This window comes from Vombatus ursinus, unplaced genomic scaffold, assembly GCF_900497805.2.
Source record: "Vombatus ursinus unplaced genomic scaffold, bare-nosed wombat genome assembly UNPS02014172.1, whole genome shotgun sequence".
NCBI classification, from domain to species: Eukaryota; Metazoa; Chordata; class Mammalia; order Diprotodontia; family Vombatidae; genus Vombatus; species Vombatus ursinus.
The window spans coordinates 486,959-503,003 of NW_020953950.1; the positions used below are offsets into that span (position 1 = coordinate 486,959).

Below are 16,045 nucleotides of genomic sequence, written 5' to 3' on the forward strand. Positions count from 1 at the left end.
TCTGTTTTGGTGTCTAATTGGGAATTTTTAATTTGTTCTCTTTCTAGTTTTTTTTTAGTTGCATTCCCAGTGTATTGATCTACTCTCTTTTTTGATGATGTAAGCATTTAGAGATATAAATTTCTCCCTAAATACTGCTTTGGCTTCATCCCACGTATTTTGGTATGTTTTCTCATTGTTGGTGCAGTGGATAGAGTGCTAGCTCTGGTGTCAGGTCTTTGACTCCTGTCTCAAATATTTATGAGTTGTGTGAACATTATCGTATCACAACTTCTCAGAGCCTCAGTTTACTTTTCTGTAAAATAGAGATATTAACACTTGAACCATCTGTCTTATTGGACAGTTAATGAGAAAAACATTTTTGCAGACCTTAAAGTGATTAGAGTAGGGGTAGTTTAATCTTTTTGGGTGTGCCATGTTCTTAACTTTTTTCTTTTCTTTTCCTTTTTTTTTTTCTTTTCTTTTCCTTCTTTCTTTCTTTTTTCTTTTTTGGATGAGGCATCCAGGTGGATATAGCTGCTGGGCCCTAGAGTCCAGAAGGCCTGAGTTCAAATCTGGCCTCAGACATTTACTAGCTATGTGATCCTGGGCAAGTCACTTCACCTCTCCCTGCTTCAGTTTCCTCATCTGTAAAATGGGGATAATAACAGCACCTGCCTATCAGGGTGGTTGTAAGGATTACATGAGATAATATTTGTAAAGTACTTAGCACAGTGCCTAGCATATAATGTGTGCTATATAAATCCTTGTTCCCTCTTTCCCTCCCTTTCCTTCTGGACACCTTTGGCAGTCAGGTGAAGCCTAGGGACCCTTTCTTGTTGCTCAGTCATTTCAGTCATGCCTGTTCCTTCATGACCTCATTTGGGGTTTTCTTGACAAAGATACTTAGGTAGTTTGTCCTTTCCTTCTCCAGCTCATTTTACAGATGAAGAAACTGAGGCAAATAGGGTGAAATGACTTGCCTAGGGTCACACAGCTTGTAAGTGTCTGGGGCTAGATTTGAACTCAGGTCTTCCTGACTTCAGGCCTGGAGCTCTATCCACTGTGCCAGCCTTTCTCAGGATAATTTAAAAAACAATAACTAAAATAAAAAATAACTCATAACTAAAGAAAATACTAAATCAAGGTGGAACTTCTTCCCATGCTGGTTCACACACCTCCCTGTGAATCTATCTGTAGGTTAAGAACATGTGTGCTGGAGAAATTTGAGTTGTTGTCATTATCTCCATACTGGACAGGGGCCAGAGGAACTTGCCACAATGTTCTTCATTCTCAGGCCTAGCTTTGCTTCTAAAGGAGCTGGGGTGGGAGAGGTGGAATGAATGAGCCTTTCTGCTGGCCTTGGAATCCCCTCCCCCACTGCCTTTTAACTAATGTTGCCCCAGAAGATATTCTCTGTGCCTTTGCCCTTTGAGCCAGAACTAAGTTACTGATCAATCGACTTGGTTGCTCTAGAGGAAAGCCAAAGACCAGGAGGGATTTCACCAACCCTAGGGCAGCATGGAGCAGTTCTTTTCCTGCCATGGCCGAAGACTTCTCCAAGCCAGTTTGTGGAAGGATGGCGTCCATATGAGGGCCTCCTCGGGACTCAGTGTGTTACGAAAGTCAGGGGCCTGTCAAGGGCCTTTGACCAGGACCTTTCCCATCTGGTGGGCCCACTCTGGCTGCCTAGCTGGCTCTGCTCCCAGGCTTTTCAAGAACCACCTCCAGCGGTCAGATATCCCAAGCCGATGGGCCTCAGGTGCCACATATAACTCGCCTCCCAGCTCTGAGTTTGTAGCCCGGTCAGTGGGTGTCTGCACCATGATGAGATTGCCCTTGCAGAGCTCCCCTGAAGGGCTGGATGCTGCATTTGTGGGAGTTCCTCTAGATATTGGCACTTCCAACCGACCTGGGACAAGGTAAGTTCTCTCTCTCTCTCTCTCTCTCTCTCTCTCTCTGTCTCTCTCTGTCTCTGTCTCTGTCTCTTTCTCTCTCTCTCTCTCTCTCTCTCTCTCTGTCTCTCGGCAACAGAGCGCCCAGTGCCCCCCAGACGTGAAGTTTGGAGTCCTGGCTTGTATTCCAGCCTTCATACTTTTTTAGTTGTGAGACTTTGGGCAAGGCCTTTCGTCTTTCCAAGGCTTAGTTTTCTCATCTGTAAAATAGGCAGTAATAGTACACTATTGTAGGGTTGCTATGAATTAGTGAATGAAGAGAGGAAAACTATTAATTGACTATTGCACTCTGTGGGACAGTGGAGGGAGACACGGAGTCAGGAGGACCTGGGTTTAAATCTGACCTAAGATACTGAGTAGTTGTATGGCCTGAGGCAAGTCACTTAACCTCTCTGGGTTCAGTTTCCTCCTCTGTAAAATGGGGATGATAACAGCACCTACTCCCAGGGTTGTTATGAGGACCAAATGAATTAACAGATAGCACTTTGTAAACTTATCTAAATGCTAGCTCTTATTTATATAGTATTTTAAGGTTTGCAAGGCATTAAACATTTGTTAACTCATTTGATCCTCACAACAGCTCTGGGAGGTGGGTGCTGTTAGCCTCTCCATTTTTCAGATGAGGAAACTGAGGCATAGAAGGGTTAAGTGCCTTGCCCAGAGTTACATGAAGTTGGTGTTTGAATTGGATTCGAACAAGGTCTTCTTGACTCTAGGTCTGGCCCCCCTCTCCACAGCACACTTCATCTGAATCAGGACTTTAATGGAGAGTGGGTTTGCTAATTAGTTATTATGGATGTAGAGGCATCTCTGGGTTATCAGAGGCTGTGCCCGCAGAGTGCCAGTGTAGCAGGTCCCGCCAGTTTACACAGGCTTGGAACATGGGCTCTTGTGACCGACTGACAAAATGTCTGTTTCTGGAGGACTAAACCAGCTGGGTTTGCTGAACCTTGTCAGCAGGTAGATTGCAGGGTGATTTTTTTTGGTGGCTAGAGCTACCAAGGGGGAGCAGATAGAGCGCTGGGCCTGGAGTCAGGAAGACGCATCTTCATGAATTCAAATCCAGCCTCAGATACTTACTAGCCGTGTGACTCTGGGCAAGTCACTTCACCCTGCTTGCTTCAGTTTCCTCATCTGTAAAATGAGCCGGAGAAGGAAATGGCAAAGCGCTGCAGTCTCTTTGCCAAGCAAACCCCAAGTGGGGTCATGGAGAGTCGGACGTGACTGAAATGACTGAACAGCAGCAAAGAGCTACCAAATTCCGTCCTGGAAGTCACGGGGGCTGCCGTCTGCACTGGTGGAGGGAGGGCGGGATCCTGGGAACCTGATGTACCAAAGCTAGTGCTCATAGCACAGCCTGAACCCCTGACTCGGCTGGGCCTGTGGCCTCCACCATAGCACAGCCTCTTCCATGAATGTGCGGAGAGGTGCCGAGAGGGATGAGCTGGGGGGCTGCTAACCAGGAGGCAGGGGGGAGGTGAACCGAGAGTGCAGTCTGTTAAATACCAGAATTCTCTTTGACTTTATCAAAACAGACCAATGACCGGTTTTAGGCTTGTTTGTGCCTTGTACTTTTGGAGGAAAAAAATTGATGAAGCTCTTTTTTGTTGTTGTTCAGTCATTTCTGTCATGTCTGACTCTTCTTGACCCCATCTGGGGTTTTCTTGGCAAAGAGACTGGAGCACTTTGCCATTTCCTTCTCCAGCTCAATTGACAGACGAGGAAATGAGGCAAACAGGGTGAAGTGACTTGCCCAGGGTCATACGTCTAGTAAGTATCTGAGGTCAGATTTGAACTCAGAGAGATGAGTCTTTCTCATTCCAGGCCTTGCACTCTATCCGCTGTGCCACCTAGCCTCCCTCAAAGCTCTTGGGGTGGAGTTGCTTTTATGTTTCTCCTAAAAATTCTTATTTCTGAAAAACTAACAAGCTATACTTAAATTGCTATTTAAAAGAAAATTCTTTTGTCTTGCACACATAGCTCATTGGGCATCTAGGTGACACAGTGAACAGGCTACTTACTGGGCCTGGAGTCAGGTAGTCCTGAGTTCAAATTTGACCTCAGACAATAACTGTGTGGCCTTGGGCAAGTCACTTACCCTCTGCCTGCCTGTTTCCTCAACTATAAATTGGGGATAATATTAGCCCCTGCCTTTTGGGTTTGTTGCAAGGATCAAATGAGATAATGATTATAAAGTGCTTAGCATAGTGTCTGGCACATAGTAAATGCTAGCTGTTGTTATTAATAATAGAAATTATTATTATCCTGGAAGAAGCAGGTCTGGAGAGAAGGGCTCCTCCCAACTGCTTCTGTTAACAGCTGTCTGACTGCTCCCAGAGGCTTTTCGCCTTGCACAAGGCCACGCAGGGCCTTTCATCCCCTTTGGCAGGTGATTCATTGTGATGCTTCTCATCTCCTAGGTTTGGTCCTCGACGGATCCGGGAGGAATCTGTGTTGCTGAGGGCAGTTAACCCAAGCACGGGCGCTCTCCCCTTCCAGTCCATCTCGGTGGCTGACATTGGTGATGTGGATGTCAACCTGTACAACCTCTCAGACAGCTGCCGGCTCATTCGAGAAGCCTATCAGAGAATTGCAGCGGCCAGCTGTATTCCTCTTACCTTGGGTAAGGGGCCACGGCAGTTTATTTTATATCATGAGGCAGCTAGGTAGTGCAGTGGATAGAGAGCCCTGGATGCCCTGACTTCAAATTTGGCCTCAGATACCTACTAGCTGTGTGACCCTGGAGTCGTGTCACCTCTGCCTGCCTCAGTTTCCTGAACTGTAAAAGGCGAATCATAATAGCATCTACCTCCCAGAGTTGTTGTAATGATCAAATGAGGTCATATTTGTAAAGTGCTTAGTGCTATGTAAATGCTAGTATCATTAGTTAATTTTCTCATTATAGGTTTGCACCTAGCTGCTTGCTCAGGGCAAGCATAGATTACTGTTTCATTTATTTTGCAGACATAGTGAAGGCCCACATGTGTAGTCCTTGGAGCTGGTGGAAGGAAGGAAAAAAGCATTTATTAAGCTCCTACTACGTTTAAGGCACTGTGCTAAGTCCTTTAAAAATAGTTATCTCATTCTATCTTCCCAACAACCCTGGGAGTTAAGTGCTATTATGATCCCCATTTTACTGTTGAGGAAACCGAGGCAGGCAGAGGTTAGGTGGACTTGCCTAGAGTCACACAGCTAAGTGTCGGGCCGGAGATTAACTTGGTGGTGGATCACTTGAGTTGGGAAGTCCTGGGCTGCAGCTGATTGAGTTTTCACACTAAGTCTGGCACCAAGATGGGGAGCCCAGGAGCAATCAGAATTGAGATTGAGAAAGAAAGAAAGAGCAACGTCATTCGTTGTCCTACCTGGGCACTTCTTGTGGGGAAGATGACAAAATTAAAAGAAACTCACAGATTGGTCAAGTTCTTTCACACAGACAGATCTGGGCAATGTGAAGGCTTCAGGAGGCAGATACTACAAACCTGTAGAGCCAGGGCTGATTGGCACAAAGTTCCCTGATCTATTGTTCACCTCCCCTTCCTCTCAACTCCCTGTTGGATTCATAAGTGCTTAATATGACATTTAATGCATATATAGTGCTTACATAATATATATATGATATATATATATATATATATATAATGGTGCTTAATATAACATTTGCCCCATATACTATGAGCTACTGAAGGTCCAAGAACATTTTCTTTTTTTGGACTGGGGAGACAAAAGCCCTTTTCAGACTCTTCAAGATGACATGGAGATGACCTTGAGCGGGTGGGTGGGAGTGGGAGGAGTGGGGTTATCTCAGCAGATGCTCCCAGACTGGGAAGACTTTGAGTCAACAACTTTCCCCCCCCAGTAGGCTACATGTGTGTGCCCCTTCTTAGGAAATGCCCTCAAGCTTCATCACTTCAACTTGGGCCCTGAGGTGCCATGAAAATGTCCACATTAAGCTTCATTGGTAGAGAGATGAGCCATCCTGATGGCTTGAGGCAATGAGGACACAACTCCAATACTTGTAACAGTGCCACCTTTAAAAGTTTTCTTGAGCATGGTTTGGTGTGTGCCTCAGTTTCTCTAATGTGCTTCAAAGGTGTTCAAATGGGGGCTATTCCCCTTACTCAATCCTTGCCACCCCCTCATGGAACCCACTCTTATTTCGGGTCTGGCTTCAGTTCTTTCATCTTAATGGAAAGGAGCTCCAAATGAGATGCATTTTAACTTGTTATATCTATGTCCTAGGCAGAGTCCATCACTCCTCCCTGTAATTCCAAAGGAGGGTGATTTTTTTTTCCTTTTCTTTCATTACAGGAGGAGATCACACAATCACTTACCCCATACTGCAGGTGTTGGCGGAAAAGTGAGTTTTGGAAGATCTAAAACAAATTAGCTTTTAACAATCCGGGTACTGTTGGCTCTGAGGTCCTATGAGCTCAGGTCATTGGTTGGGGGTGGGGGAGTGTTAGGAGGTTGCCTAGCCAAAGGGCTGGGCTGGTGGTGTGCGTCTAGGAGGAATGAAGAAAGACTCCATGAGCGTTTGTCATTTGCCAGGCACAAGTCAGAACTTTGAGTCTCCAGAGCACATTCACCCTCTGGTGCCTGCTGCCATCTTGTTCTGACCAGCGTGCTCAGCATTTTAAACTTTCCTTCAGGTTTTGCAAAAGCTCGTCCCCAATGAAGTACTCAATCTCTAGGTAACAGTGAATTTTATTTGGTTTGGTTTCAGCATTCAGTGACAAAGGAAAGACTGAGCATTTAGATAAGGGTGAGTTTGGAGGCAGGGGCTCTTTCCTACCCTGAAGGTCCCCAGACAGCAGACAGGGTCTCTCCCAGGAAAAGTTGAGCAAGGAAATGCTTCATTGTCGCCTTGATGGAGAGCAGAGAACAAGGGTACCATTTGGGTTCGGTCTGTATTTGATGAAGCGTAGTCCTGTGGTGTGTCTGTGGCCACCATGGGGGTGGCATGGTGTGGTGAAAAGATGGATTAGGGGCCAGGGAGTCTGGGTTCTACCTGTGTGACCTTCAACAAGTCACTTAACCTCGGGAGGCCTCCCATTTTCTCCTTTATAAAATAAGGGAATTAGATTAGATAATCTCAAGGGTCCCCTTTCATCTCTAAATCCATTTCCAAACAGCTCTTACAATACTGCCCTAAGAAAGAGAAAAATTCCAGGTGGCAATCAAGATGTCCAGACTCATTTCTTTTCTTTTTTATTTTCTTAGTGAGGCAATTGGGGTTAAGTGACTTGCCCAGAGTCATACAGCTAGGAAGTATTATGTGTCTGAGGTCAGATTTGAACTCAGGTCCTCCTGACTCCAGGGCCGGTGCTCTATCCACTACACCACCTGGCTGCCTCTTTCCAGACTCATTTCGCAAGCTTGCCGCTGCTCCCAACTGTGTGATTTGATCCCTGCTGATTAAGGTTTGGGACCAAGAGGCCAGCTGAAGAAAACCAAAATGATCCTGGAATCTTTAAGCGTGGAAAATCTTGAGAATAGGACTACCTACTTCCTCCTGAGTGAGGTTCAGACTCTTCTGCCCTGGTGTTGAAGGCTTCCCACAATCTGCTGCCATGTTCTCTTTCTAGACACATATCATATGACTTATCCCCTTCCATGTACTCCCAGGGAGAAGGGCATTTATGGTGTGTGTGTACGTGCTGGTGAGCGCGCGTAGGCTCTTCTTTGTTCTTGTTATTCTTCATGTCTGCCATGCTCACCCATTGCCTCTCCCTCTTGAATTCCTACACATCCTTTTAAGCCCAACTCAGAATGCCTCCTTCTCCTGGGAGCCTTCTCTGACCCATCCTAGTTAGTCAGTCAGTCATAGAATTAAAAGATGGAAAGTGCCTTAAAGGTTGTCTAATCCAGAGGTGTCCATACGTGAGCACAGGGCCCATTGTACTCTCAAGTTTGACCTGAACCAGATTAAAAGGTAATTGGGAAATATTTCACAAAGCAAATAAAAACACAGTAACCCATAGATAACATTCCATTTTAAAACTCAGCCAATATGTGGCCAGCGTAGAGTTTAGTGGTCCCTGTTTCTATTAGAGTTTGACACCAGCTGGTCCAAACCCTTCATTTAATAGAACAGGAAACGGAGGCAGAGAGGGATCTTCAGTGACTTGCCCAGAATCACAGAGCTAGTAAGTAGCTGAGCCTAGGACCCGAACCCAGTCCCTTTAACCATCTTTCTCTACTTTAGCCCTCCCATAGGATGCTTCATTCACCATACTTGAATATGTTTATCACACATTTATTTTATCAAAGGTATCTGTATGTCATATTATCCTATTAGACTATAAGGTCCATGAGGGCAGGCACTATGTTCTTGTCTAAATTTTCTATCATCCTATCCTACCAAGTCCTATCATTTCTATATTTGTTGCTGAGTTGGCCTTCCAGAGACATCTGACTCTCCCCTCTGCTTCCTCTGCTGTCACTAGGCATGGTCCTGTTGGGCTGTTGCATGTCGATGCCCACACAGATACAGCTGACAAAGCCTTGGGAGAGAAGCTCTACCACGGGACCCCCTTTCGCCGCTGTGTAGAAGAAGGGCTCCTGGATTGTAAACGAGTGGTGCAGATAGGCATCCGGGGACCTTCCATGACCCTGAATCCCTACAAATACAATCGAGACCAGGTGATAGATTGGGCAAGAAGAGTCCTTCTACTCTTCTCTCCCTAAAGCTTATGTAAGGTGGCAGTCAGGGCTTGCTTCAGTCACGAGGCTGGGAATGCTGGGGGTGACAGACTGTTTTTACCAGAAGTGTTACATGAGACAAAGACAAGGATGCTGGCCCGTGGGATGAGAAACCACATTCTGGGGGTGAGGAAGTAAGAAGGGAGGCGGGTGTTAGTGGAATGGTACCAAGAATATTGGCAGCTGCTCCCAGGAATGAGCTAAGCAGTGTCTGATGGGGATGCAGGGACCCCAGACACAGAAAGAACATTTCTTATGTCCAAGAAGACAGTAACCCGGCCATGACAGCTTTATTAGTGTCTCAACACGTTCTGCCAGGCTGAGCTCACGTGTGCTCTCTTCCAGGAAGCCCCTTTGCTGATCCCTGGCATTGGTGCTCTCTCCCACCTTAAATTATATTTATCAAAAGACAGCCTGGAAAACAGGAAGCCCTGGGTTCAAGTCCATTCCTCCGCATGCCACCTCCTACATGCTGGCTGTGGGACCAGGGCCAAGCCTTTTAGCTTTTTGGGGCCCCGGTTAATTCCCTAAAAGTTGCAAAGCATATGTCGATCGGCACTGGTAAAAGGAATTTTCTATACCAATTAATTCACAGGTCCAGACTAGAATCGGTTCAAATGTATCCATCCATTCAGGAACTCTTGATCTGGGGTCCATTGATGCTTAAGAGGACTATGGATAGATTAGAGGAGGTTTAGCTTAGATGGAGAAAAAAGGATTTTATTTTCACCACCATGTAACTGAAACTTGGCATTTCATTTCCTTCAATTAAGAAGGGAGGCAAAGGACCTCTGTAGTGCTTGGCTTTGCCAGGTGGCCACAGGAGCCCGTGACACACAAAAAGGTTAAGAACCCCTGATCTGGTAGAATATAAGCTACTTAAGGGCATATATATGTGTACATATACACACATATATATATGTGTGTGCATATATGTATATACATATGTGTGTGTATATACACATATACTGTACACACATTTTGGTCTGTGTCCCCAGCACCTAGCACAGAGCTTGGCATACAGCAAGTATTTAATAAATGCTTGAGGAACAAATCAAAAGAGCCATTCAGAAGATGAACAGCTACCTGTCTGGTGTTTGGATGCCTTTGGGGCGCTTGGTCTTCAATAGTAACTGACTTTTGAGTGGGGACAGAAGAGAATGGTGATAAAGCAGAAGGGGGGCAGGAAAAACTCCACTGTCTCTCTCTCTCTTCCATAACAGCAGCAGAGAAGGTCGTTTTCCCTTCTCTGGCTTGGGAAACTTCTCTGTTCTCTAGAGATCTTTAACTTCACATCCTGCAGGGCTTCCGTGTGGTCCTGGCTGAAGACTGCTGGCTGAAGTCTCTAGTTCCGTTGATGGGGGAAGTGAGGCAGCAGATGGGAGACAAACCTATTTATATCAGCTTTGATATCGATGCCTTGGATCCAGCCTATGCCCCAGGGACAGGGACTCCTGAGATTGCTGGCCTCACACCGAGTCAAGTAAGGAGGGTCTGAAAGAACAAGTGTCTGAATTCTCAGCTTCAGACCCACTCAGCTACGAGTCAAAGAGTGGGGACCTGGGTCTAATTTATGGCTCTTTCACTTGCTGCAGTAACATGCAACCTTGGGCAAATAACCACCTCTCCGGGCTCACTGAGTTGTAAAACGAGGAGGCTGCTGCTAGTAGAAAACGCAAAATCCTGAGCCTAGCATACTTAAAGCCCTCTCAAATATGGCTCCCGTGTTTCCAGTCTTTCTCATCAGTTCCCTTCGTGCACTGTTCTAACCCGGCCACCTCCATGCCTTTACAGAGGAGCTTCCGATGTCTGGAATGCTCCTTCCTTTCTAGCCTCCTTCACAGCACAGTTCAGGTGCCTGACCTTCACAATGGCTCTGACTGAATTTTCCGGGACATCCCCTCCAGTTCAGAATCCTTTGATCTCTAACGCTGGGTGGGGAGTTCAGGGACCAAGGTTCATTTGGGACTTTTCTACGTCTGGCTTCATCCGTTGGTCTGTTAGGAAGCTGCAGATTGGGACCTCAGACATCACAGCATGAGGTTTACCTTGGGAGGTCACTGTGCTGACGGGTTACATTCCCATTTCTTGCTAACGTGACCATTCACCTTGCTTAGGCCTTGGAGATTATCCGTGGATGTCAAGGCCTGAACGTAGTGGGCTGCGATCTTGTGGAAGTCGCGCCTATATATGATCCTTCTGGTGAGTACGGGGGACAAAATTGTAAGTAATGGCCGGGTCAGAGGAGTGTTTGATTTGGTCAGTCGCTAGGGAAATGTGAAATTCCCTTCGTTCAGTGAAGGGAACGTTTCTAATAGTGAGGCAAAGCAGCTTCTGATTCTGCTCCTTGCCAACACAAGCTAATTACCCATAACAAAACCCCTGGGAGAGGGTTAAATATTATTAGCCTTCCCCACCTGTCTGTTGAAGAAAAAGCTAGGCCTGCAGTTTTGTGACAGAGTGTCAACCGGCTTTAATATTTTATATTTATGGTTTAATATTTCACTGAAAAGCAAACACTTGAGTAGTGCTGCTTTACCGAACAGGCTGCTTCAACAGCAGATGTTCATGACAGATGTTGAGCCACTGATTTTAGGCCAGAAAGGTCTATAGATTTAGGGCCTGGCTGACCTGAAAGAATTGATGGTATTACCTAAGACACTTATGACGAGTTTTCCTTGGGAAATTTCTTTTTCTGGATTAAAAAAAAGGGTATTCCAACTGAACTTTTAAGTACTGATGCTGAACAAAGGAGTAGAATGATTAAATCCAGTCTCAGGAAGATGGATGTCATGTTGGAAGTCCTAAAGGAGGGATGGACAGTGGGAAAAACTCCTCTTGGGAATGTGTTCACGTTCTCATTCTCAAGCTTTTGTGAGAGGAGCTCCTCTGGGTGGAAGCTGCTTAGCAAACTCTCGTGGGCCTTCTTCCTTTTCAGGAAACACAGCTCTCCTGGCAGCCAATCTGCTGTTCGAGATGCTGTGTGTTCTCCCCAAAGTGAAAACTGTCTAAGCTGTTCCTGGCCTTGGCGCTTCTCAAAGGGAAATCTCCTTACAAGGGTGGACTGGCCACAGGGCAGACAAGTCTTAGGAAGAGTCTATAGGCAAGTGGCCTAGCTGAATCACCCAGAGGATTACGTACACTGGACAAGTTTTTGCCAAACCAAATAATGATTTTCTGCTAAATGTGTCCTAAGTGTCTTGTCTGACTTATAGAAATGGAAAAATAAAATGATCATCAATATAAGCTAATTCTTTTCCAAGGACATAGTTACAATTAAATAGAAATTAAACAGCCAAAAAAACCATGCCCCAAACAAAAGCCTACCCTCCCGAGAACTAACCAGGAATTCTGATCACCCATAGTATCCTAGGATGTCAGTGCTGAAAGGAGTGACACAGAACATATAGTAAAGATGACTCTATCAACAACTACTTGCACTAGGTAGTTAGGAAACTGGGAATTTGCAATTGTATCTTGGACTTAAGACCTGGAGAAACGTCAGGCTTACAAGGAAAGGAAGGGTCACCCATGAAAACTAGCTCACATAGTGGGGTACATCTGACCTCTGTGATCATGGCCAGTGGAGCCAGGAAAATGTCATGCCCACTCCATTCTGCCCTCGTGCTCACTCACGGCCACTCTATCACAGCCATTGTGATCTAGGCTGCCATCATTACAATCCAAGAGCTGACCCACCATCGTCACACATTAAAATAGTTTATTTCAGTTTCCAGTCTGTAAGTCTTAAAACAAAAATAACATCAATGCCTGTTCACAATACAAAAAACATAAAAAAAAGACAATTTGCTAAATAAGTTATTTGTTGCTAAGAGTATCAAAAGTGCAAAATATTCACCTTCTTTTCAGAGCTCTCTCTCAGGTATGACCACTCCCTCTCCAGACTTGCATTGAACTGACAGCCTGCCCACCCACCTGCCCAACAACTGTCGGATGCTGCTGACTGTAGCCCAGTCAGACTGCTCTCAAGCAGGAACGTCAGGGTTTGGCTGTCAGCTAAATTTCCCTTTGTTGCAAAGATGCTTTGCTTCAGTTTCTGAGAATTTTTACTAAAAAATAAAATAAAATAAAAACAGGATCTCTGTGTGTGTTCCCCATCCTTAATTCCTACCCACGCAAGCCTATTGCTTTTCGGCTGGGAGCCCCCGCACACCTGCGTGGTCGTGGTAGATGGGTCCAGACGGCATTGGTGAGACGAGCACTGCTGTTGCTGGGTAACCTCTCCCAGTGCTGGGCTGGGGGTGGGGAGAGCATTTGAGGGTGTTTAATGACAGGGGGGCTGGGCTTAGGCTATTATTGCTCTGCTGAAGGTCACGGCTTTGAAGACTGGGAGGACAATGGAAAGAGGCGTTTTCCTTTTGAAATGAAGCAATGTTCTCACAAACTTGTTTTGGCTCAGTTGTCATGCGTTTATGTATCTATTCTCAGCAGTGAACACACTTACGTACAGAGTCCTTTACCAATCAGGAAGAAAGAACCTAACTGTAAGTGGCTTCATCAACTTGGTCATACCTCAAAGTTCACTTTAAATTAGAAAGCTGGTTTGAATAAATAATTCATCCTTTATGCAGGTGCCTCCAAAATAAGAGCAAATAATAGCAGTTGAGACTATCTTTGGAGGAAAGGCTTAGATTATTGAGGGGTTCAGTTTGAAAAGAAAAAAGCAAAATCCATATTGTACAAAAGGAATCACAAACCCATATCCACAGAATGGTAGGACCATTCTAACAGACCTTAGAACACAGTGTCAGAGTTGGGAGGGATCTTAGAGATCAATTACCAAGTCCCTCATTTAAAATCTTCTTTTAACTTGACAAAAACCCTTGCCCCAAAAAAGACTTCTGGGGGAGCTGTCAGGACTAGCACCTTCCCCAGCAGCGGCCCCAGTCGAAACTCAGTGGCCTTGTGTTAGTAGGAGCGGGGCTGAAAGTACATCTGGCCACTTGGTTTGCATTGTCTACACAAGGCAAAGTGCAAAAAAAAGAAGCAGCAAGTTTAGGAAGAGGTTTTTGGTTTTCAGAACCTAAGGTGAGGAAGCCCATGCGAACAGGAATTAAAAAGAAAAGCTCACGGCTGCACTGGAAGCCCAAGCAAATGCATGAGTCCATTCTCTTCTGCAGCCCCTCTCACCCTAATCACATGGGGCCCAGGGACAAGGCTGAGCATCGCTGGACTAGAAAGTCAAATGGTGACTTGGCTGGTGCCAGTGCTCTAGCTCTGTCAGGTGGGTCCCAAGACAAAGGCTGCCAAGGCTACTCAAGCATTTCTTGGAGGATCAAGGGGAGAGGGAAGGCTGGCACTGGGTTCTCCCCCACCCCCAATGGATAATTTTGGAAGAATCTTGGTTTAAATCATTCACCACTTTACCCCTGCACGCACTCACAATGTAACTGCTTCTGGGTTATTCTGCAGTCAAATGATATAGTCTAAAGCAATTATAATTTAAAAAAACCCACGTCATTTTCCTATGAGCCCTGTCTCTGGTTTCTGCCTCCTGTTTTAGAGATGAGTAGGTCATGCTGACATTTTCGAAGGCAGTCAGCCTTTACTATCTCCTGGTAGCTCTGTCCTTAAAGAAGGGGTCAGCTCTAACAGGTTGGCACCGTCCCATCTGGAGCCAACCAAGCCGAAACAGCTGGCAATTTCAGTCTGACCCTGAAGTTGCTGAGGGTGATGGTAAGTTAATATGGAAAATGGCTGAGATGACCTGTCAAAATGGGCCAGAGGCTGAAACCAAGCATCATCTAAATGGGCTGCTACAACTAGAGTGGTTCCACTGGTGACACAATTTGACAGCACTGTGCAGGCAACAGAATTCAAAACAATTACTGGCAAATTTTAAGTTCCTTGATACAAAGAAATGTCTGTTGTCCTAAAGCTGTGCCCTGGGGGTTGAAAAGATTCCTTCAGGTTGACTCGAGACAAAGGAGAAGTGTTTGACTTGGGTTCTATGCATCTACTGGCTCATGGTAGCTTATCCCTACATCTGAGAACCCAACCAGAGGTTATGGCTCCTAGTTAAGAGAGTGCCCTACAACTGGCTGAGACAAAAAGGCATCTGAAGACAATAGACATTGCAATGGCTCAGAGTGGCCGCAGCGCTCCCTTGGTGTCCCCCTCGCCTGGGCTATGGGCTAAGCAGGTGAGGCTTGTCTGGACTCTTTAGGCCACGACATCAAGAACATGGAACTGCAAAGTCTCGGACACTTTTGCTCTTCCCTTCCCCTGGAAAAAAAAATGAATGCATATGCAGGGCCCCTGCTCAGCTTGTCAGTGCAGGAAAGACAGCTCACAGTCTGCTAAAGGGGGATGCCCCCAAATACACTCCTGGCCACTTCCAGGGTACCCCCTCCCACCCTCGCCCCAGGATTATTGCAGGCACTGAGGCAGGAGCACAGTGGGAAGAGGACAGAGAGGGATGAGAAAGGGGGGGAGGTGACTGCCTCTGCCCACGAGCTTCATAAGGCTCAGTTTTCTCTGAGTCATGGGGTCTCTCCATGGAAGAGACAGAACAAAATATGGGAAGAACACGTGGTGAGGACATGAGAGGAAGAGAGAATGTCTGCTTTAAATAGTGCGGCATCCAAATGAGGAAAAAACCCCAAACATTTTGGTACAGAGAATTCAACTTGTGGTATATTTCACTCTTAGGTTAGAGCAAGCCAAAGGGAGGATTCTCCTAGCCACTGTCCTAGAAGAGTATCTAAAACCTACTGTCTGTCTGATGTGATGGTTTGGACAGTCCTGCTTATCTTCTTACAAAGTCTGGAGGGGCTGAATCTCTTTTTAAAAAATCCTCTCAGTCTAGTTCAGGCCACGATGGGATATAGAATCTTTGTAAAGAGCCTTCCAAAAGGCGTTCCATCCATAAGGACAGCTTGCTTAGTTTGCCTTTGATGGGTTTGGATCCAGAATTACAGAAAGGTTTCCCTCGAGTCTCGCCCAGATGGAGAGAAGTGTCAAGGTCACCACTTGGACCTATGGTTTCCTCGTCATCTACTGTTTTCTGGGGCTTGAAGAGGCAGAAGTATTTCTTGTGTCCGTTCAAAGCCAGGACGTAGCCAGTGTAGTCACGCTCCAAGAAATGCCTATCATACTGGTTTGGGATGGGAGCAGCATCCTGGGCAAACTCTAAGAGATATTCCAGCCATTCTCGGTGCTTATCAAGACTCAGGAAGGAGAAGTGAAGGCAGCTGCTCCTGTGGAAAGAACAGCAACCAGATGAACCAGAATCTAGTCAGACTCACCTGTGGATGGATGCCTTCGGCACTGGGGCAGGGAATGGGCTGCAGGAGGGGCTCAGAGGGCCCCGACCCAGGATGGCCCTCTACACCGCAAACCTCTCCCTGGGCCACTTGCACAAGAAACCAAGGGAAAAGTTTCTACTG

At 46.0% G+C, this 16,045-nt stretch overlaps 2 protein-coding genes across 3 annotated transcripts in view; one reads left to right on the forward strand and one right to left on the reverse strand.

Moving 5' to 3' along the window:
- The first annotated feature begins 1,467 nt into the window (after window positions 1-1,467).
- AGMAT (agmatinase) lies at window positions 1,468-12,735 on the forward strand. The gene is made up of 7 exons (XM_027859799.1): window positions 1,468-1,901; window positions 4,355-4,557; window positions 6,243-6,291; window positions 8,381-8,576; window positions 9,940-10,119; window positions 10,754-10,838; window positions 11,575-12,735. The coding sequence occupies exons 1-7, from the start codon at window positions 1,501-1,503 to the stop codon at window positions 11,646-11,648; spliced, it is 1,188 nt and encodes a 395-aa protein (XP_027715600.1). The 5' UTR covers window positions 1,468-1,500; the 3' UTR covers window positions 11,649-12,735.
- Window positions 12,341-16,045, reverse strand: part of DNAJC16 (DnaJ heat shock protein family (Hsp40) member C16) — a 38,983-nt gene continuing 35,278 nt past the window's right edge. For both annotated transcript variants that reach the window (XM_027859798.1, XM_027859797.1), the window contains exon 15: window positions 12,341-15,856. In XM_027859798.1, coding sequence (XP_027715599.1) covers window positions 15,457-15,856 — 400 coding nt within the window. In that variant the 3' untranslated portion in view covers window positions 12,341-15,456. The remainder of the gene's footprint in view (window positions 15,857-16,045) is intronic.

Coding starts and splice junctions, on each gene's coding strand:
- AGMAT (XM_027859799.1), top strand. CDS start 1,501: ATGGAGCAGTTCTTTTCCTGCCATGGCCGAAGACTTCTCCAAGCCAGT. Junction 1,902..4,354: donor TCCAACCGACCTGGGACAAG/GTAAGTTCTCTC, acceptor CTCATCTCCTAG/GTTTGGTCCTCGACGGATCC. Junction 4,558..6,242: donor CTGTATTCCTCTTACCTTGG/GTAAGGGGCCAC, acceptor CTTTCATTACAG/GAGGAGATCACACAATCACT.